This window comes from Scyliorhinus torazame, chromosome 8, assembly GCF_047496885.1.
Source record: "Scyliorhinus torazame isolate Kashiwa2021f chromosome 8, sScyTor2.1, whole genome shotgun sequence".
Taxonomy (NCBI): domain Eukaryota; kingdom Metazoa; phylum Chordata; class Chondrichthyes; order Carcharhiniformes; family Scyliorhinidae; genus Scyliorhinus; species Scyliorhinus torazame.
This window is the reverse complement of record NC_092714.1, coordinates 194,584,096-194,606,877: the sequence shown is the minus strand read 5'-3', so window position 1 is coordinate 194,606,877 and position 22,782 is coordinate 194,584,096. Positions and strand designations below refer to the sequence as shown.

Here is a 22,782-nt window from a genome sequence, read left to right as displayed (position 1 = left end):
TAGTTCCCAAGAATGTGGAGCCCAAGTAAAGTGCACAATTGTAATACATGATTCATATGATGGAGAGTTCCTCTAATTTACAAAAAAACTAAGAGACTTTTCTATTTAAAATCTTAATTTCAATTTTCAGTCTAATTCTGCTCCAAATGGGCCACTGTAACCAGGCCATATGTTTGCAACTAGATATTTAACGTGTTTACAGTTTAAACATTAAAACCACTTTTCTCTCAGCCTAGTTGTCCTCCAGTAAACCCCTGATCTTCACTCCCTAAGTCAAAGGGACAAAAATATGAACGTCTATGGCAGAAAATGATTTTGACCATCCATCACCAGATCTGGTTGTGGTTGTATCACATAAAGCATTAACAGGTCCTGCTCTTTATTGCTCGAACTGTTTATTATTTAAAAATCCTGATTCTCTTCTTCGCCACAAACCTTCAGTTTAAACCACTCTGCTGTGCTGCCTGTGCCCTCACCTCTAACTATAGGCACAAAGAACCCTTGGACATCTTTTTTGGGGAACCATGGAGACACCACAGCTCATCCAAAATGGCATTGGGAACCTAAATCCAGAATGCCACTCCATTTCTGACTATCCCATTTTCACTTGAACTCAACAATGGTCTTATCCTGAAGTCTATGACTTATGATTTGTTTTTAGATTAGACATAGATGCTTTTAAGGGTGGATAAGGTCTGGGGAACTCTCAAGTTTCCAGGTGTTTTAAATTCCCTGCCCTTTAGATTTAAATAAAATAACCAGCCTTTGTCTGAGAATTGAAAACAATCTGTTTGAAATTTCAGTAATTGTTTACTAACATAACACAATTATTATAGCATTATTACCACTTAACTGCTTCCACAGCCTGCCATTAACTCAGGGTGAGGTAGGGAGCCCTACAGGTCCACAGTTTGGTTAACAGCTCTAAAAGATTATTAAAGAATTGCTTATCTCTTGGGTTATAATTACAAATAATTGTTTTTAAAAGGGATTAATTACTTGAGGGTATAAAGTAAATAGCAAAGTCTGCAATAGATACTTGGAACTTTATTCCATCTGAGAAGGCTACTGAGGTCTTCCTATGGGAGTTGGCATGGTGGGTGTAATGGTAAAGGTTTGTGAGTGGGGAACATAGGTTGGCATGAGTTAGCACTAAATTGGCATGGAGGCTAAAGGGGGATGTGGGTGATTGGGTTGGCATTGATAGGGCATGGGGAGTGGATGGTGTGAGGCGTGAGGGCCAGAGGGATTAATATTTAACAACAAAACTGGTATGAAGTATCAGAGAACAGAGGTGGGCCTTTTAACTCGACTGCCTCAGCACATGGCATCACCTATTGACCTCTGATCTGGGTCAGGGGTGGTGGGCCGACTTCAGCACGCATTCTTCCATTGTCTCTGATTTATCACACTGCTTATCGGACATGCAGTATTGAATGAATTGAAATCTCCTGTAATTAAATATTGGGAAGATTTAAACTGCTGTCTTGGGCCCTGCCACAAACTCTATTCCCTGACTGCTGTTTCCATTTCTGGCAATGTCTGATACTGCATAGATCACTTGCAACCTTGGTGTTATGTTTGATCAGAGATTAACTTCCCACCACATATCTACTTCATCACTGAGACTGCCTACTTGACCTGTGTACCATCAGCCGACTGTCTTCTGCTGAGACCCTCATCCATGCCTTTGTTACCTGTAAGCATCACTATTCAAACACACTCCTGACTGCCTTCTTATCATCCACTTTACCTAAGCTTGTGCTAGGTAATCCAACAATCTGCTGCCTAAACATTGACATGCACCAAGTCTCAAGTCACTCAACACCTCTGAGATTCCTGACTGACACAGGCTCCCAGTCTGACAACTCCTCAATTTTGAAATCCTAATCCTTGTTTCCAAATCACTGCATGACCTCGCCCTCTCGTTCCGTGTTAGCTGTCGTTCAAGATCTCTGCTTTCCAGTTCTTCTTCTGGAGCATCCTCGGTTTTAACCATCCCACTATTGGTGGCCTTACTTCTGTCCAGTTGCATTGGCCCTAAGGCCTGGATTCTGTCCCCTAACCTCTGGTATTTTGTCCCCAAGCCAATCTACCTTTCTCTACTCCATTATCGTTCTCTTTAAAAACTGCCTCTTTGATCATCTGTTATGGAATCGTCTTCCTTGGCTCAAGTGTTCAAAATATGTTTTAAAGCCCTCATTTCACTTCTTTTGATCCAGCCAGAAGCTTGCGAATAAAGAGGAACTGAGTGCTACTTCTAAAAGCAGCAGCATTGATGTACTGTAACAAGAAATTCCCAAACAACATCAAAGCAAAGCTAATCAGATTAAAGTAACATTATTGAGGCGATGGCTCCAATTTCTCTCGTGCCACTGGTTGAAGAAGGACTGAAGCATACTAGTGTACACTGTGTGTTACTTTTCCAGTGACACCCAGGTGTAGACCTTGCTGCAGAAGAGGGGCAGGCAGTCAGGCAGAACAGTTGCCTGGACCAGTTGGTGACCACTTTTGCCAGCTGAAGGAGCAGTCCCATGAGGAGGATGTCCAATCTGCCTACTCTCCTCTATCCCGACCATCAGGAGCGTGAGATTGAAATACAACCAGAAGATGAGGAGCAGCCCCTCAGTTAATTAGGAGTAATCCCCAAGCAGTAGTTCCGCAGTGAGGCAAAGTATAAATCAGGAAATACGAGGTGCTTGTAAGAAAGGTACAGAAATAATCATGGGTCATTTTCATATGCACATAGACTGGATTAATCAAATTGGCAAGGGTAGTCCTGAGGGAAAGTTTATTGAATGTATTAGAGATTGTTTCTTGGAACAATATGTTGGCGAACCAACCAGGGAGCAGGCTACTCTGGATTTGGTATTGTATAATGAGGATGGATTAATCGATGATCACATAGTTAAGGATCCTTGAGGGAATAGTGACCATAGTATGATATAAATTCAAAATTCAGTTTGGGGGCAAGAAAGTGGAGGCCCACACTAGTGTACTGGAATTAAACATAGTTAATTACATAGGCATGAGGACAGATTTGGATTGAGTCAAAAGGGCAGGAAGGCTAAAAGGTAGGACAGTTGATGAGCAGTGGCAGTCGTTTAAGAAGATATTCATTTCCTCACAACTAAAATATATTCCCGAGAGGAAGAAAGACGGTAAGAGGGTCAAAAAAACCATTCATGGCTAAGCAATGAGGTTAAGGACAATATACCTATCCCGTGTTTTCAGGATTCTTAAGGGGGAGGGGGTGCAGCCCCAAGTCGTGGTCCACATAGTCACCAACGACATAGGTAGGAAAAGGGATGGGGATGTAAGGCAGGTATTCAGGGCGCTAGGGTGGAATCTTAGAGCTAGAACAAACAGAGTGATTATCTCTGGGTTGTTACCCGTGCCACGTGCAACTGAGACGAGGAATAGGGAGAGAGAAAAGTTGAACACGTGGCTACAGGGATGGTGCAGGAGGGAGGGATTCAGATACCTGGATAATTGGGGCTCATTCTGGGGTAGGTGGGACCTCTACAAACGGGATGGTCTACACCTGAACCAGAGGGGTACCAATATCCTGGGGGGGAAATTTGCTAATGGTCTTCAGGAGGGTTTAAACTAATTCAGCAGGGGGATGGGAACCTGAACTGTAGCTCCAGTGTACAGGAGGTTGAGCGCAGTGAGGTCATGAGTAAGGTTTCAAGGTTGCAGGAGTGTACCGGCAGGCAGGAAGGTGGTTTGAAGTGTGTCTACTTCACCGCCAGGAGCATCCGGAATAAGGTGGATGAACTTGCAACATAGGTTGGTACCTGGGGACTTCGATGTTGTGGCCATTTCGGAGACATGGATCGAGCAGGGACAGAAATGGTTGTTGCAGGTTCCGGGGTTTAGATGTTTCAGTAAGCTCAGGGAAGGTGGTAAAAGAGGGGGAAGTGTGGCATTGTTAGTCAAGGACAGTATTATGGTGGCAGAAAGGATGTTTGATGAGGACTTGTCTACTGAGGTAGTATGGGCTGAGGTTAGAAACAGGAAAGGAGAGGTCACCCTGTTGGGAGTTCTATAGGCCTCCTAAAAGTTCCAGAGATGTAGAGGAAAGGATTGCAAAGATGATTCTGGATAGGAGCGAAAGTAACAGAGTAGTTGTTATGGGGGACTTTAACTTTCCAAATATTGACTGGAAACACTATAGTTCGAGTACTTTAGATGGGCTGTTTTTGTCCAATGTGTGCAGGAGGGTTTCCTGACACAGTATGTAGATCGGCTAACAAGAGGCAAGGCCACATTGGATTTGGTACTGGGTAATGAACCAGGCCAGGTGTTAGATTTGGAAGTAGGTGGGCACTTGGTGATAGTGACCACAATTCGGTTACGTTTACTTTAGTGATGGAAAGGGATAGGTATATACAGCAGGGCAAGAATTATAGCTGGGGGAAAGGCAATTAAGATGCGATTAGGCAAAACATAGGATGGGGAAGGAAACTGCAGGGGATGGGCACAATTGAAATGTGGAGCTTGTTCAAGGAACAGCTACTGCGTGTCCTTAATAAGTATGTACCTGTCAGGCAGGGAGGAAGTGGTCGAGCGAGGGAACCATGGTTTACTGAAGTAGTTGAATCACTTGTCAAGAGGAAGAAGGAGGCTTATGTAAAGATGAGACGTGAAGGTTCAGTTAGGGCGCTTGAGAGTTACAAGTTAGCCAGGAAGGAACTAAAGAGAGAGCTAAGAAGAGCCAGGAGGGGACATGAGAACTCCTTGGCAGGTAGGATCAAGGAAAACCCTAAAGCTTTCTATAGTTATGTCAGGAATAAAAGAATGACTAGGGTAAGAGTTGGGCCAGTCAAGGACAGTAGTGGGAAGTTGTGCGTCGAGTCCGAGGAGATAGGAGAGGTGTTAAATTAATATTTTTCATCAGTACTCACACGGGAAAAAGACAATGTTGTCGAGGAGAATACTGAGATACAGGCTACTAGATCAGACGGGATTGAGGTTCATAAGGAGATGGTGCAGGAGGAGGTGTTAGCAATTCTGGAAAGTGTAAAAATAGATAAGTCCCCTGGGCCGGATGGGATTTATCCTCTGATTCTCTGGGAAGCTGGGGAGGAGATTGCTGAGCTTTTGTCGTCATTGTCTACAGGAAGTAGACATAGGATTAGAGGATAGCAAATGGTGTCCCCTTGTTCAAGAAGGGGAGTAGAGACAAACCCGGTAACCTTTGACCAGTGAACCTAACTTCTGTTGTGGGCAAAGTCTTGGAAAGGATTATAAGAGATAGGATTTATAATCATCTAGAAAGGAATAATTTGATTAGGGATAATCAACATGGTTTTGTGAAGGGTAGGTCATGCCTCACAAACCTTATTGAGTTCTTTGAGAAGGTGACCAAACAGGTGGACAAGGGTAAAGCAGTTGATGCGGTGTATATGGATTTCAGTAAAGCGTTAGATAAGGTTCCCCATGTAGGCTATTGCAGAAAATACGGTGGCATGGGATTGAGGGTGATTTAGCAGTTTGGATCAGAAATTGTCTAGCTGTAAAAAGAGAGGGTGGTGGTTGAAGGGAAATGTTCAGCCTGGAGTTCAGTAACTAGTGGTGTACCACAAGGATCTGTTTTGGGGCCACTGCTGTTTGTTATTTTTATAAATGACCTGGAGGAGGGCGCAGAAGGATGGGTGAGTAAATTTGCGGATGATACTAAAGTCGGTGGAGTTGTAGACAATGCGGTAGGATGTTGCAGGTTACAGAGGGACATAGATAAGCTGCAGAGCTGGGCTGAGAAGCGGCAAATGGAGTTTAATGCAGAAAAGTGTGAGGTGATTCATTTTGGAAGGAGTAACAGGAATACAGAGTACTGGGCTAATGGTAAGATTCTTGGTAGTGTGGATGAGCAGAGAGATCTCGGTGTCCATGTACATAGATCCCTGAAAGTTGCCACCCAGGTCGATAGGGTTGTTAAGAAGGCGTACGGTGTGTTGGCTTTTATTGGTAGAGGGATTGAGTTTCGGAGCAATGAGGTCATGTTGCAGCTGTACAAATCTCTGGTGCGGCCGCATTTGGAGTATTGCGTGCAGTTCTGGTCGCCGCATTATGGGAAGGATGTGGAAGCATTGGAAAGGGTGCAGAGGAGATTTACCAGGATGTTACATGGTATGGAGGGAAGATCTTATGAGGAAAGGCTGAGGGACTTGAGGCTGTTTTCGTTAGAAGAAGGTTAAGAGGTGACTTAATAGAGGCATACAGATGATCAGAGGATTAGATAGGGTGGATAGTGAGAGCCTTTCTCCTCGGATGGTGATGGCTAGCACGAGGGGACATAGCTTTAAATTGAGGGGAGATAGATATAGGACAGATGTCAGAGGTAGGTTCTTTACTCCGAGTAGTAAGGGCGTGGAATGCCCTGCCTGCAACAGTAATGGACTCGCCAACATTAAGGGCATTTAAATGGTCATTGGATAAACATATGGATGATAATGGAATAGTGTAGATGGGCTTTAGATTGGTTTCACAGGTCGGCGCAACATCGAGGGCCGAAGGGCCTGTACTGCGCTGTAATGTTCTATAATACAAAGACAAAAACTAAGGTATACATATTACAAAGGCCACTGACAGGCTGGAAGATTAGGAAACTTTTAAACATAAATAATGGGTTACTAAAAAAGTAATAAAGAGCTATGGTAAATTACAAAAGAAAGCTAGCGCACAATATCAAAAAGGATAGCAAAAGCTTCTGTAAGTACATAAAAGGGAAGAGAGTCACTAAAGTGAATGTTGATCCCTTGGAAGATGAAACCGGAGAGTTAATAGTGGGGAACATGGAAATATCGGAGATGCTAAATCAAAATTTTGCCTCAGTTTTCACAGTGGAGGACACTAGTATCATCCCTATAGAAAAGGGTATTTCAGAAGCAAAAGAAAGGTTGGAACTTAGAACAATCGGCATCAATAGGGAAACAGTACTCAACAAACTATTGGGATTGAAGGCAGACAAGTCCCCAGGGCCTGGTGGTCTACTCCTAGGGTGTTTAAGGAAGTGGCAGCGGAGATAATGGATCCATTGGTTATAATATTCCTGGACACGAGAAAGATTCCAGTGGGTTGGAAAAATGCTAATGAAAAGCCCTTATTCAAAAAAGAAATGAGGTAGAATGTAGGAAATTATAGTCCAGTTCATTTAAAATCTGTTGTTGGGAAATTGTTAGAATCCATTATTAAGGTAACAATAGCAGGACATTTGGAATGTCAAAACGCAATACATCAGAGTCAGCATGGTTTTATGAAGGGCACATCATGTTTGACTAATTTTCTAGAGTTCTTTAAAGATGTAATAAGCCAAATGGATAATTGGGATCCTGCATATGTAGTATATCGGGACTCCTGGAAGGTGTTTGATAAGCAGCCGCATTGAAGGTTAATACACAAGGTTAGATTACATGGGGTTCGGGGTAATTTATTAGCTTGGATAGAAGACTGGTTGACGGACAGGTGACAGAGAGTCAGGATAAATGGGTCTTTTTTCTGGATGGCAAGATGTAATTAGTGGGGTGTCACAGGGTTTGGTCCTTGGGTCCCAACTATTTACAATCTATATTAACGACTTGGACCAGGGCTAGAAGGTTCCATAGCCAAGTTTGCAGATGATACTAAAATAGGTGGGACAGTAAGTTGCAAAGAGAAAATAACAACCTTACAAATGGATATAGATAGGTTAGGTGAGTGGGCTAAAAATGTGACAGATGGAGTTTAACGTGGATAAGTATGAGATCATCCATTTTGGTCGTAAAAATGGGAAGGTAATTTATTACCTAAATGGGGAGGCACTTCGGGGTGCTCTGGTGCAGAGGGATCTGGGTGTCCTCATGCATGACTCGCAGAAAGCTAGCATGCAGGTACACCAGGTAATAAAGAAAGCAAAAGGAATGTTGACATTTATAATAAAAGGAATAGAGTATAAAAATATGGAAGTGTTGCTGCAACTGTCCAGGCATTGGTGAGACCGCACCTGGAGTACTGTGTACAGTTTGGTCGCCTTATGTGAGGAGGGATGTTGTTGCATTAGAGACTGTGCAGAGGAGGTTCACTGAATTGAATACAGAGATGAAGGGCGGAATTCCCCCCCCACCCCCCCAACGCCGGGTTGGAGAATCGCCGGGGCGCCGCGCGAGTCCCGCCATGCCACGCCTCCCCGGCACCCGCACACTTCCCCCCCCCCCGCAAACCGGCGCGGCGAGAATCACGACTGGCCGCTGGGAGAATCGTCATTTGTAACGGGCGAGCGGCGATTCTCTGGCCCGGATGGGCCGAGCGGCCTGCCCAACACGACAGGTTCCCGCCTGCGCCGTCCACAACTGGTCGCTGCCAGCGGGAACAGCGCGGGAACGCTGGGGGGGGGTTCCTGCACCGGGGAGGCCTCAAAAGGGGTCTGGCTCGCGATCGGTGGGCCGGCCTCTCTGAAGGAGGACCTCCTTTCCTCCGCCGCCCCGCAAGATCCATCTGACATCTTCTTGTGGGGCGGCCGCGGGCAGGACGGCAACTGCGCATGTGCGGGTGACGTCATTTACGCGCCGCCGCTTTTATGCGGCGCCAAGGCCCGGCGCGCGTAAATGATGCGGCGCCGCTCCTAGCCCCCCGGGCGTGGGAGAATAGGGGGCTGGGAGCGGCCTCCCACGCCGGAGGGAAACACTCCGGTTTTCACTCCGGCGTCGGGACTTAGCCTCCCGATGGGAGAATTGCGCCCGATGGGTTTGTCTTTTGAAGAGAGATTGAGCAGTTTAGGCCTATACTCTCTATAGTTTCGAAGAACGAGGGAAGATCAAATTGCGGTATATGAGGTAATAAGAGGTATGGATAAAGTAGGCAAGGAGCGGATGCTTCGTCTTGTGGGCCAAGCTAAAACGAGAAGTCATAGTCTCAGGATAAGCGGCAGCAAACTTGAAACCGAGATGTGGAGAAACTACTCCACCCAAAGGGTGGTGAATCTGTGGAATTCACTACCCCAGAGTGCGGTGGATGCTGGGACAATGAGTAAATTTAAGGAGGAGTTAAATAGATTTTTATATTAATAATGGGTTGAAGGGTTACAGAGAACGGGCAGGATGGAGAACTTGAGGTTGTGATGAGATCAGCGATGATCGTATTGAATGGTGGATGAAGCTCGAGGGGGTAAATTGCCTCTGCCTGCTCCTAGTTCTTCTGTTGTAAGAAATAATTATTCTGTCTAATTCCATCTTCCAGCTCTTGATCAGTAGCCCTGTAAGTAACAGCACCTCAAGCACAAATCTAGTGTTCTTGATTAATAAGGGGATTCCTTGATTAATAAGAGGATATGGGTTTATGGGTGGAAGACAGGAGAATGGGATGAGGAAAGTATCAAACATAATCGAATGGCAGAACAGGGCTGAATGGTCTCATTCTGGTCCTATATCTTATGCTCTTAAAAAGGAAAAGGCGCTGTAGCCTCGCATTCTACATTCCTCCATGCTGCAGAGATTACAGCTGTCCCAGCAGTTATGGAATGATTTGCTACATTGAGTTTTGCGATATACATGCAGGTTGTTGTTGTAAACAAGTGGGTCCTATTAAAAACAAGGAAGGTGGTATATGCCCAGTGGCACAGGGCAATACTTAATGAGCACTTTGTATCGGTGTTTACTAAGAAAGGATACTGACAAAATATTGGTAGAAGTGAAGATGTAATGGATGGGGTGAAAATTGATGGACAGAATGTACAAAAGCTGGTTATGCTTAGTGGATAGTTAGCCTGGTCTGGATGGTTTGAATCCCAGGTTGCTGAAGGAAGTGCAGGTGGAGATAGCAAAAGGGCTTGCCATAATCTTCCCTCGATACATGGAAGGTACCAGAGCGCATGGTGGGCAGCATGCGGTCTGTGGGCCACATGTAGCCAATTAGGGTACTGAGTACAGCCATGAGGCATTTTTTCACTGTTGACCACATGTGGATTGCCAGATTCCATTGGATATGGAGAGTGTCTCTTTATACTGAAATCATTTCAAAGGTCTGCCTCATTACTTACTATGTATTACTCCTTTTCTTACAGGTGTTGGATGTTTTGGAACTATGTGTGGTTGTTCTTCAGAGTAATGTGAATGAACTGCTCCCAATGGTACACCGGTTGTGGAGTCCTTTTGTGCAGAGATTGACGAGTGATGATCCCCTTGTGATCCTCCGGGCAGTCAAGGTGAAGTGATGTTTGATGTGAAGTGAATTTATGTGTCTCACATGTTTTATTTTAAACCAGGGCAAGAACGCTTTACTTTATGCTGACTTTCATATGAAATGTTTGCATCTATTTCTGAATATCAGAAATTTGCTGGGATTGCTTTTTGATCTTGTGTGAACAAACTGCAGACCATTGAGTGTTTTTTCTTGTTTGCTTTCAGGTGCTGTGTAAGTTGGCAGATACATCTGGTGATTTCCTGAGGAGCAGAGTTTCTAAAGACATTTTGCCAAAGATGACTAGGTATTTAGTAAGCCAAGGCCCAGTCAGTGCAAAGGCTGGGCCCATTTATAAACACACACTGTCCTACAAACTACAATTAGCCGAACTTCGGGGCTTTGGAAAACTCTGTGAGAAACTGGATCTTGGTAAGTACTTGCCTCCAATGTCAACAGTTGAATGGTTTACATTGTAATCAAATAAATTAGGCAAAGAAATTAAGATATTTAAGTGGGGCTAGTGTTCTATTTCAGTTTTGTGTTCTAATTCAGTTATTTTCGAAATACAGCTACCATATTCTATCTTCAAACTATTCATGGATCTGAGACACTTGAGTTCATATTGTGAGACTTTTTCTTTCAAAATCCTATATTAGTTTAAAAGAATATTAGTTATTGAGCTTTGCGACAGTTGCCTTTTTTCCCCATTCATGGGTATTTGATATATTTCTCTGGCAAATGCTGCCACAATTATAAACTTTCATTTGTTCCCAATGGTTTCCAGAAAATATATTAATATGCAGTTGCCAAGCTTCGCTTCAAGGCCAGCTAACTCCACTGGACACTTGTCTTTGCTTTTATGATGTGCCGATTGCCAATATTGAATTACACTTTTCAAAGTGATTGGCAATGCAGAGAATAGGGTGTAGGGAAGTTTAGTCCTCCCCAACTTCCAAAACTGGAACAAATTTCCTCTAGAAGCTTAATTATCACCCGGGCTGCGGGATAACAGAGTGCAGTTGTATACACCATAATTTTTGGCTGGTGTTTCTAACTTTTGCTGCAACTGAATTATCCACTTTACTGGGAGCAAAGCAAACCAGGTTCAGGATTTAGAGGTTAATGTATGTGGCTGGTGAAGTGAGCATTGGTGCTGAACTTGTTGAATCATCTGTTGAACTGTCCAGTACAGAAGGATATTCACCAGAGTACTAAACAGGAGCAGAAGAAGCAGCCAAGCATTACACTAATGTTGCTAAAGCAATCTGACTGACCGATAATTGATCAGTCCAAATTGGCCAGATGGGTCACCGATTTCATTACATTGTTGCTGAAAATGCTGCAGGTATCAACCACTCTGATTTGTATTGAGGCATTATTTGAAGTATTAGTTTTATGTAATTTTCCAAGAGCAAACATGGCTTTTTTTTAAAAAAGAGTTTGAGGTCAGTAGAAATTCATTAATTAACAGTTTAATTATGGAATGAATTTACTTGCAAGGCCTTAATCTGGTTTGTGCTGAGTATGAAATAGTAACGTATTAGAAGTCTTGCTCAGAGTAGTCACAGGATTGCTGATGTAGGAAATGGCTAGTTGTTATTTTAAATTTAGAGCGAAGAAACATTTACTGAAGTAAATTTGGGATGGCTTCAATTTCTTTTCTTTTTTTAAGAATATTTGATTGAAAATTTTTGGTCAACCATCACAGTGCATTGTGTATCCTTTACACAATAATATAACAGTATAAATAACAATGACCTGTTTTATAAACAAAGAATAAATAATATATAACAAAAACTAAAACTAAATGCCTTGTCTCAGATAAACACTCTCCAAAAATATGGTTTAACAATCCAATATACAATTATTTATAGCAACGACCTATACATATTATACATATATATTAATAACCCTGAGACTCCTTCTGGTTCCTCTCTCCCCCCCCCCCCCGGGCTGCTGCTGCTGCCTTCTTCTTTTCCATTCCCTCTATCTTTCTGTGAGGTATTCGACGAACGGTTGCCACCGCCTGGTGAACCCTTGAGCCGATCCCCTTAGGACGAACTTAATCCGTTCCAGCTTTATAAACCCTGCCATGTCATTTATCCAGGTCTCCACCCCCGGGGGCTTGGCTTCCTTCCACATCAACAGTATCCTGCGCCGGGCTACTAGGGACGCAAAGGCCAAAACATCGGCCTCTCTCGCCTCCTGCACTCCCGGCTCTTGTGCAACCCCAAATATAGCCAACCCCCAGCTTGGTTCGACCTGGACCCCCACTACTTTCGAAAGCACCTTTGTCACCCCCACCCAGAACCCCTGTAGTGCCGGACATGACTAGAACATGTGGGTGTGATTCGCTGGGCTTCTCAAGCATCTCGCACACCTATCCTCTACCCCAAAAAATTTACTGAGCCGTGCTCCAGTCATATGCGCCCTGTGTAACACCTTAAATTGAATCAGGCTTAGCCTGGCACACGAGGACGATGAGTTTACCCTACTTAGGGCATCCGCCCACAGCCCCTCCTCAATCTCCTCCCCCAGCTCTTCTTCCTATTTCCCTTTCAGCTCATCTACCATAATCTCCCCCTCGTCCCTCATTTCCCTATATATATCTGACACCTTACCGTCCCCCACCCATGTCTTTGAGATTACTCTGTCCTGCACCTCATGCGTCGGGAGCTGCGGGAATTCCCTCACCTGCTGCCTCGCAAAAGCCCTCAGTTGCATATACCGGAATGCATTCCCTTGGGGCAACCCATATTTCTCGGTCAGCGCTCCCAGACTTGCGAACTTCCCATCCACAAACAGATCTTTCAGTTCCGTTACTCCTGCTCTTTGCCATATTCAAAATCCCCCATCCATTCTCCCCGGGGCAAACCTATGGTTGTTTCTTATCGGGGACCCCACCAAGGCTCCCGTCTTTCCCCTATGCCGTCTCCACTGTCCCCAAATTTTCAACGTCGCCACCACCACCGGGCTTGTGGTGTATTTCTTCGGTGAGAACGGCAATGGGGCCGTCACCATAGCTTGTAGGCTAGTCCCCCTACAGGACGCCCTCTCCAATCTCTTCCACGCCGCTCCCTCCTCTTCCCCCATCCACTTACTCACCATTGAGATATTGGCGGCCCAGTAGTACTCACTTAGGCTCGGTAGTGCCAGCCCCCCCCTATCCCTCCTACGCTGTAAGAATCCCTTCCTCACTCTCGGGGTCTTCCCGGCCCACACAAAACTCATGATACTCTTTTCGATCCTTTTGAAAAAAGCCTTCGTGATCACCACCGGGAGGCACTGATACACAAAGAGGAATCTCGGGAGGACTACCATTTTAACTGCCTGCACCCTCCCTGCCAGTGACAGGGATACCATGTCCCATCTCTTGAAGTCCTCCTCCATTTGTTCCACCAATCGCGTTAAATTTAACCTATGCAATGTACCCCAATTCTTGGCTATCTGGATCCCCAAGTAACGAAAGTCCCTTGTTACCTTCCTCAGCGGAAAGTCCTCTATTTCTCTGCTCTGCTCCCCTGGATGCACCACAAACAACTCACTTTTCCCCATGTTCAGTTTATATCCTGAGAATTCTCCAAACTCCCGAAGTGTCCGCATTATCTCTGGCATCCCCTCCGCCGGGTCCGCTACATATAACAACAAATCATCCGCATACAGAGATACCCGGTGTTCTTCTCCTCCTCTAAGTACTCCCCTCCACTTCTTGGCACCCCTCAATGCTATTGCCAGGGGTTCAATCGCCAGTGCAAACAGCAATGGGGACAGAGGGCATCCCTGCCTTGTCCCTCTATGGAGCCGAAAGTATGCAGATCCCCGTCCATTCGTGACCACACTCGCCACTGGGGCCCTATACAACAGCTGCACCCATCCAACATACTCATCTCCAAAACCAAATCTCCTCAGCACCTCCCACAAATAATCCCACTCCACTCTATCAAATGTTTTCTCGGCATCCATCGCCACCACTATCTCCGCTTCCCCCTCTGGTGGGGGCATCATCATTACCCCTAGCAGCCTCCGTATATTCGTATTCAGCTGTCTCCCCTTCACAAACCCAGTTTGGTCCTCATGGACCACCCTCGGGACACAATCCTCTATCCTCATCGCCATTACCCTGGCCAGAATCTTAGCGTCTACATTTAGGAGGGAAATAGGTCTATAGGACCCGCATTGCAGCGGGTCCTTTTCCTTCTTTAGGAGAAGCGATATCGTTGCCTCAGACATAGTCGGGGGCAGCTGTCCCCTTTCCTTTGCCTCATTAAAGGTCCTCATCAGTAGCGGGGCGAGCAAGTCCACATATTTCCTGTAAAATTCAACTGGGAATCCATCCGGTCCCGGAGCCTTCCCCGCCTGCATGCTCCTAATTCCTTTCACTACTTCCTCTATTTCAATCTGTGCTCCCAGTCCCACCCTTTCCTGCTCCTCCACCTTGGGAAATTCCAGCCGGTCCAGAAAGCCCATCATTCTCTCCCTCCCATCCGGGGGTTGAGCTTCGTATAATTTTTTATAAAATGCCTTGAACACTCCATTCACTCTCTCCGCTCCCCGCTCCATCTCGCCTTCCTCATCCCTCACTCCCCCTATTTCCCTCGCTGCTCCCCTTTTCCTCAATTGGTGGGCCAGCAACCTGCTCGCCTTCTCCCCATATTCGTACTGTACACCCTGTGCCTTCCTTCACTGTGCCTCTGCAGTACCCGTTGTCAGCAAGTCAAATTCTACGTGTAGCCTTTGCCTTTCCCTGTACAGTCCCTCCTCCGGTGCCTCCGCATATTGCCTGTCCACCCTCAGAAGTTCTTGCAGCAACCGCTCCCGTTCCCTACTCTCCTGCTTTCCTTTATGTGCCCTTATTGATATCAGCTCCCCTCTAACCACTGCCTTCAGCGCCTCCCACCCGGTTCCCACGCAGCTGTGTCCCCCCCAGGCGGTGCCCCACGCCCATCCCACCCCATACCAGCTCCCCCCTCTCCCCAGCAGCAGCAGCCCAATAATTCCCCCCTCCCACCCCCCCCCCCCCCCCCGCTAGATCCCCCACTAGCGTAGTTACACCCCCCATGTTGCTCCCAGAAGTTAGCAAACTCTGGCCGACCTCGGCTTCCCCCCCGTGACCTCGGCTCGCACCGTGCGATGCCCCCTCCTTCCTGCTTCCCTATTCCCGCCATGATTATCATAGCGCGGGAACCGAGCCCGCGCTTCCCCCTTGGCCCCGCCCCCAATGGCCAACGCCCCATCTCTTCCACCTCCTTTCCTCCCCCCACCACCTCCTGTGGAAGAGAGAAAAGTTACCACATCGCAGGATTAATAACATAAAACTCCTCTGTCCCCCCCTTCTTCGCCCCCCCATACTCGCCCCACCACTTTGTTTCAAACGTTCTTTTTTTAATAACCCGCTCATTCCAATTTTCAATTTCAATCTAACATCTGACCAGGTGACTGCCTAACGCCGCCTGATATAGAAAATGTTAATTTCCTCCATTCCTGATAGCCCCTGACCTTGGTGAGCACAAATGCTTAAATCACATTGGAGGAGATGTAATCAATGTTTTTCTTGATGCAGGTGAGACTGACCTGGATATGGTGGCTAGCACCTGCTTACCATACCTGAGTAGTAGGCAGCCTCTGAAACTCCAGAATGCAGCTTGCAGGTAACTCATTATATTCAAAATCAGTGAATGATATCATAAATTTTAAAACAAGGGAGCATCCTCAGCATTGTCTTGTATTCATTTTCATATCTTTTTCGGGGGAAAGTTTAATCTGGGTGTTCTAACTATCCTTTTGGGTACTTTGTGTTCCAATATTCATGTGGCATAGGGATAGAGGTGGGGTGGTAGTGCAATTGCTATAAGTCCGTGTATATGACCCAGTGCGAGGTTGCATTGTTGAGTAAAAGGAGACATTAGCTTGTGGTCAAATTTGTCACAACAGAGAATTTTCTGGTTGCATTAACATCCCCTCTCGTATATCAAAATTAGACGTAGAAACAGGGCCCTGATGGCCCAACTAATTAAAATTAAAAACTGAGCCATTCAAACCAGTGAATTTCTTGGTCTCTGCTGAATTAACTGATGGCAGTGAGGTGATAAGAGATACTGAACTGTCCTCGATGTGCTAGATTAAAGAGGAGAACATGGATCGAATGACCTGGAAGGAGACTGCAGCAGAGATCCAAAAGATCAAAGAGAATTGAAGGTTTAAAAAAAGACATAAATAAATATGTAAATTATTTTATTATAAAACTGTTTCAACTGGAACCAAAGGGACAAACTCGTCCTCGGCCACATCATCTGAAGGCACAGTTAGTTTTTAACTGTAAACTGACAACCCATAGCTCTAGCTCACTACCTCTCTAAACTCCTCCATTGTTGCTAAATTATCAGGCGCTTATCTTGCATCCACTATTGGGATGAGCAGGAATGTCCCCCAGTTAGATATTGGGGAAGTGAAGCCATTATTTTTGGTTCCCACTCCAAACTGTCCCCGAGTTGCCAACTCTTATCCCACTTCCTGACAACAGTCTTGAGATTAAGCCAATGTGTTTGCAACCTTGGTGTCACACTCATCCCCAGATAAGATTCGGCCCTCCTTTTTGTGCCATCATTAAGATTGCCTGTTTCAACCTCCATAACATTGCTCGTCGTCACCTCCTATCTCAGCTCAATTGCTGCAGAAACCCTCATTCATGCCTTTGTTACCTTTAGACTCAACTATTCCAATGCACTCCAGGCTGGTCTCCTTTATTTTACCCTAAATAAACTTGAGATCATCCAAAACGCAGCTGTCCATGTCTCAACTCGCGTTAAGTTCCATCCCCTCATCACTCCTCTACTTGCTGGCTTAAATTGGCTCCCAGTCATGGAATGTATTGACTTTACAATCTTCATCCTTGTTTTCAAACCCTACCATGGCCTTACCCATCTGTACCTCTGTAATCTCCTCCAGCCACACAGCCCTCTGAGATATCTGAACTCTAATTCTAGCATCTTGTGCATTTCCAGTTCTAACTGATCCATCATGAATGGCTGCGCCTTCAGATGCCAAGGCCCAAAGCTCTGGGATTCCCTCCCTGCACCTCTCTGCCTCGTTTGCCTCCTTGACACTCCATAAAACCTACTTATTTCATAGAATTTACAGTGCAGAAGGAGGCCACCCGGCCCATCGAGTCTGCACCGGCTCTTGGAAAGAGCACCCTACCCAAGGTCAACACCTCCACCCTATCCCCACAACCCAGCAACCCCACCCATCTACTTCTTTGACCAAGCTTTTGGTCATCTGACCTGATATTATTTTATGTAGCTCCGTCTCATACTTAGCTTTAAAATGTTCCTGTGAAGCACCTTGGAATGTTTTGTTTAGCTAATGGTGCGATACAATTGGTTAATATGTATATAATCTCTCTATTCTTTCCTTCACCAGTGTTTTTTATCATTTAAATGAAGTTGATCCTGATGCCACATGGCTCTTTTTGAATGAAGTTTATTGTCCTGATGCCTACAATCCACCACACCTCTGCCTCCCACCGATACAACTGACTGGGATGGGAAAGCAGAGGAATGAATTCACGGATAATGTTTTTCAACTTCTGCAAGAGTTTGAATGACTCCAGACTTTGCGGTACTTGGCAGTACTATGCAATATCTACAACTCCTCATCTGCAGACTGCCAACATCAGCGTTGGTGTTAGCTGAAGAAAGGCACTCTGCTGTAGGGATATGGAGTGCTTCTTGATGTACTGCAGCTTGTTGCACAGCAACGCTGTGAAAATCACACATTTATATTTTGATTACAGGTAACGTGCATGACAGGAAGGCCAATAAAATACCAGGGACAGAAGTATGTGTGATGAGATCCCAAACTGTTCCAACCATTTCTGTCCCTTTGGGCTATTTTGCGTTCAGAACCTATGAGGGGGCTTTTGTTCATCAGGCTTGAATAGATTTGAGTTTCACAACATCTGCACCAATTTTAGGGCGTATTACTTCTTAATAATATTGTCTAAGGGACAATGCAATGTAATCGGGCGCTCTGTACTTCTGATGTTACAGCCGATCAATATTTGCTTCACCTGAGAAACGTTAGTAATAATAAAGGTTTTCAACTTCTTAATGAAAACCTAACTGACTGAGGTGATAGTTTGATGGTTATGGGCAGTTTCTCAAATGTACATCTTAGAAATTCAGAGGGAGGAGTAATTTGCTACCTGACAAATGTAGCAGGTCAATTTTTTTGAATTATGAGTGATCATGAGGTAACTTGTTTGTGTTACAAATTTCAGGCCCTCCTTGTCGCAGGGTCAGACAGCAGTGCCGGTCACTCCAGTAAGCGGTCAGAGTGGCTTACACTATATACATGATGTTTGTTGGCTAATCGCACCACAGCATAGCCCAGCATTGTAACAGCAGCTCCACCTTGTGATTAGAACAGGCTATCTTTTCTTTAGCACCTGTACATAACCAGTTTAAAAAAAAAATACTGATGAGACAAAGCCAGATACAAGTTATTAAGCTGCCGTTATTACAAGTTAAAGTAACGGTCAACCAAATTCTGCTTACTTTGCTCAGCCCTACTTCTTTCCGAAAGAAATGCGGGATGGATTATATCGTGAACCATACTTGCAGGATAACGTTTTTTTTTTCTCATGCAGCTCTTTCTATAAAACTTTTAACTGAAAAAACTGACATCCTACAACTTGGCTTTCAACTCCAAGTTCCCAGGCTGACACATCTCATTCTATTACTGCCCCATCACCCTCAAAAAGAATTGCAAAAGGTGTTGTCTTTTGTTTTCTCCTCTCTTCCATCCCTCTTCCATCCACCACCCAAGCGTTTAGCAGTACAAGAGAAGGAATGGCATGCCCACTTATAAATGCTAGCATACCTTTCAATATGTTGAACTTATTACTGGATTTGGACAAAAGCTGGTGCCTTTTACATGTGACCTGTTAGAAATTATTCTAATGCCTGCTCATAAATATGTAATTGACCATCGTTTGGATCAATTTAAATGCTTCAATTACATTCTGGCTCGACTGTGTATTAAGCATTAGCATTTTTTTTTCAAATGTTAAGTATGTGGATGATTACAAAAATAATACTACATCATTGAGGGATGCTCAGAATCACATTAGAGAAATATTTAACTTTTAACACTGGACATCTAATTTATTGATCATATATTTAACTATATGTTCAGTAAAACCCTCATTCTAGCAATTGTATCTGATAGTTTATGTGTGCATTTTTAAAAATCATTAATAAAATCACTTAAAAGAACAGACCAGCACAGGTCCAGCACTTGAAGCACCTGCCTGAAAAAAAACATGGCTATCATGTTATCTGCTGCAGCTTCAAGCATCTTAATTCCTGCAGCAGACATTTTTATTTTAGTTTTTATTGTAATAATCTTGAATATTGGACATAAAAGTGTCTGCGCTTGTGTCCTTATTTCCTAATAAATCAGTGACATGTGTCTTGTCTTACAAGACCCAGTAATGTAGGTCTTAAAAGTATTGTTTTGATTCCTGGTTCTACAAAATTGTGATTTGATTTGAACAGCCAATGGGTAAAATCCTGCATTTCAACTGAAAGTTATATTAACTGTCTCTTCGATCAGGAAAGGGAAGTGATCTAATAAATTACATTTTTTTTAAACGCTTATTGGAATCATGCTTTTTTAATGAGGATTTCTCCCCAGAGTATTGTAAGAAAAATATTTTTAATAACTTTGACTGGTTTGACCCTGATATCTACAATTCCTTATTCAATCTTTTGAGCCACAACATTTCCCAGTTCTATCAATCATCTGTGTCAAACTGACCTTTATTCTAGAGTTAATACTTAATGGACTTGCATAGCATAAATGTTCAGTGCACTATTATGTGTGCTTACATAGGAGGGCAATGGTATCTTTACTAGCAAGAGCTGGCAATATCCGAGCTGGAATTCTCTGGCTGTTTGCTGGTGGTGTGATTCCCTCATCCTGCCGGCAGCGCACCCCTGCCCACTGGTTTCCTGGCGGCTGAAGGTGGCTTCAGTGGGAATTCCCATTGGCAGGAGCTGAGAATCCCGCCGTCAGCCAACAACACGCTGCCTTCTATTGCTGAGAAACATGTGGCTGGAAGGCTGGAGAATCCCACCCCCACCAATTTCAAACTCGGTGGGAGTAATCCTATTAGCTCAAGTAGGTAGCTGCAGAGCTCTCGAAAGGAAGATAGTGTGCCCAAAGCTTGTCTATGCTGGCTATACGGCTGCTGGATATAGCCCCGCTAGAAATACAGCTTGTCAGAAAGAAAAAAATGACCTTGTTCACCATCTTATTTTGTTCCTTTCCTTCCCCTTTGAATCCTAATTTAACTATCTGAAAATTCAGCCACATGAGTCGCACTGACTTCCAGGCAGTGATCCTGATGAATATGTGGCTGGAAGGAAATGGAGACGTAAGTCTTTTGAGAGGGAGAAAACCTTACAACAGTAATATAAATGTTCATTCCAGGTGGCTGTGGCAAGCAACCTAGTTCTTTATCATTGACTGTGGGGATTAAGGTGAGTGAATTTGTTCCAAAATGCGGGATATTGTACTTGGTTCAAGCAGTGAAGCTCAATGCAGATGACCAATCATAGAACATGCATCACGCATGGTTTGAAATGAACGCAGGCCAGCCCGACAATATGAGCAGTGCAAGATAATGAGCTTTGAGTCCTTGATAGGTCTGTACTTTGATTAATATATCTTAAGTGTCACCGCACTTTATATATTACTCTACACATCTTGAAACTGAACTTCATGCGTGAAGTAAATTGTCTTTTATTCATTTAGTTTCAGATGTCTCTTGATCAGTATTTTTGCTTGCAAATACAGTTTGTTTTAAAGTTTGTTTTGTCCAAGCAAATACAGAGTACTGAGTTGAATTCAATACAAATTACAGCACTTGATAATTTCTTCTAATTGAATACACGATACAGAAAAGTTGAAAATAAACAAAATGGCGGTTCAAAGCGAAAGTGCAGAAAGTAGCTTCAGAAATTAAGTCAGATGATTCTGGAATGAATTGTTCAAAACCAGCAGTACTTTTTAAGGTTATGGTTATCACCAATGTCTTTCCCCTTTCTGGCTGTGATTGAGTTAAAGTTATTACAGTTAATTCAATTCAATTGAGATGTCTGTCCATCAAATTTTAATATAGGGTGATTGAAATACGTCTTTCTCATGAGCCTTATCCGTTGTCATGAAAACAGTTTCTGGGAATGTAGCCTAGAAACTTTAAATTAGCAAAATGTGTCCTTGGTCTGTCTGGCTTCATTATCTTGATGTTTCTCATGGGATTCAGCAGTTGTTAATGTCATGTTTGAAATGTGGGGTTTTAACAAACCATTTTAAGAAGCCATTTTAAATCTTGGGTCATTTATTCCTTTAAACTGTCCTGTTTACCATCATTCCAAAGTCCAGGACCAAACTTGCTTTGCATTGCTATAATAAACTGAAGCATATTTTAGCAGAAGAAAGAAATTGAAATTGACTCTAATCCACGAATGTCTAGAGGTTGCATGAGCCTGGGCACAAGAGGTAACTAAATTGTACCTTGAGGGAAGAAATGCAAATAAAATCCCTTGGGCAAATTTGTCCTCTTAGACAATAATGCTTCTCTGTACTCCCTGCTAGGATTCCTCCTTTCTATCCCACAGTTTAAATCCCAAGAAGGAAATTGTAAGCTTTGCTAATGGTGTAAGATGGCCACCATTGTATCAACTAGTTGTTGTCCACTTCATGCAGATTTCCTTTTATATTGGATATGTTAGATACCCACCAATTTCCAATTTGAAACAGAAAATGCACAGCAAGGTGATTAGTGTCCAAAGCACAAAGGTAGCAAGACACTCTAGTTTACAGGCCAAACTAACAACATGCTGAACTGCAAATCCTTTTTTCAAGAAGCAGCAGAGTTCACTTCATAACTAAATTCAGGCATCTCACTATGCACTGTGCCTGTAGCTCTCTTTGTATTACCACGTGCAGTTCTGATCGCCCCACAAAAAGAATATGGAGATACTGGAGAAGGTGCAGCAAAGATTTACAATGAAAATACCAGAAATGCAAGGGTATGCAGATCAGGAAAGGAAACTTGGTCTCCTGTTACTCTTGAAAAAAGGCAGCTAGGAGGGTGACCTAATAGAGGTCTTTTTAAAATTATAAGTGTCTTTGGTTGATAAAGTGGATACAAAGAGAGTATGTCCCCTTGTAGAGACCAGCATAACTGGCCATCAATATATGATAGTCACCCCATGAAATCCAGTAGGAAATTTAGAAGAAACCTTTTTACCTAAAAAGTAGGAAGCATATGCCATTTTGCACCATATTGAGTGGTTGAAACAAATTGTATGGATGCATTGAAGGGGAAGGAGAAGCATCTCGCAAGATTTGCGATGCTCTGATCCCCTCATGATACACATTACGATCTAGATCTTGCCCTTGCTGCATGAGATCTAGATTAACATATTTAAATGAGCCATTCGACTCACTTAAATATGTCTCCGCCGTATTCTCCCGAGGCCCGGGAACTAACGGCCTAGCCTGGGAGACCTCACCATGGTGCCATTTGCCATTGGTTCACCCAAACGTGGA

The 22,782-nt window shown here is 44.0% G+C and overlaps 1 protein-coding gene across 4 annotated transcripts in view; it reads left to right on the top strand.

The window, feature by feature from the left end:
• The window catches only part of tti1 (TELO2 interacting protein 1), an 85,139-nt gene extending 65,321 nt beyond the window's left edge, over window positions 1-19,818 (top strand). For all 4 annotated transcript variants that reach the window (XM_072514659.1, XM_072514658.1, XM_072514656.1 and 1 more), the window contains exons 5-8: window positions 10,043-10,183; window positions 10,386-10,590; window positions 15,722-15,809; window positions 17,581-19,818. In XM_072514659.1, coding sequence (XP_072370760.1) covers window positions 10,043-10,183; window positions 10,386-10,590; window positions 15,722-15,809; window positions 17,581-17,764 — 618 coding nt within the window. In that variant the 3' untranslated portion in view covers window positions 17,765-19,818. The remainder of the gene's footprint in view (window positions 1-10,042; window positions 10,184-10,385; window positions 10,591-15,721; window positions 15,810-17,580) is intronic.
• Window positions 19,819-22,782: the final 2,964 nt, after the last annotated feature.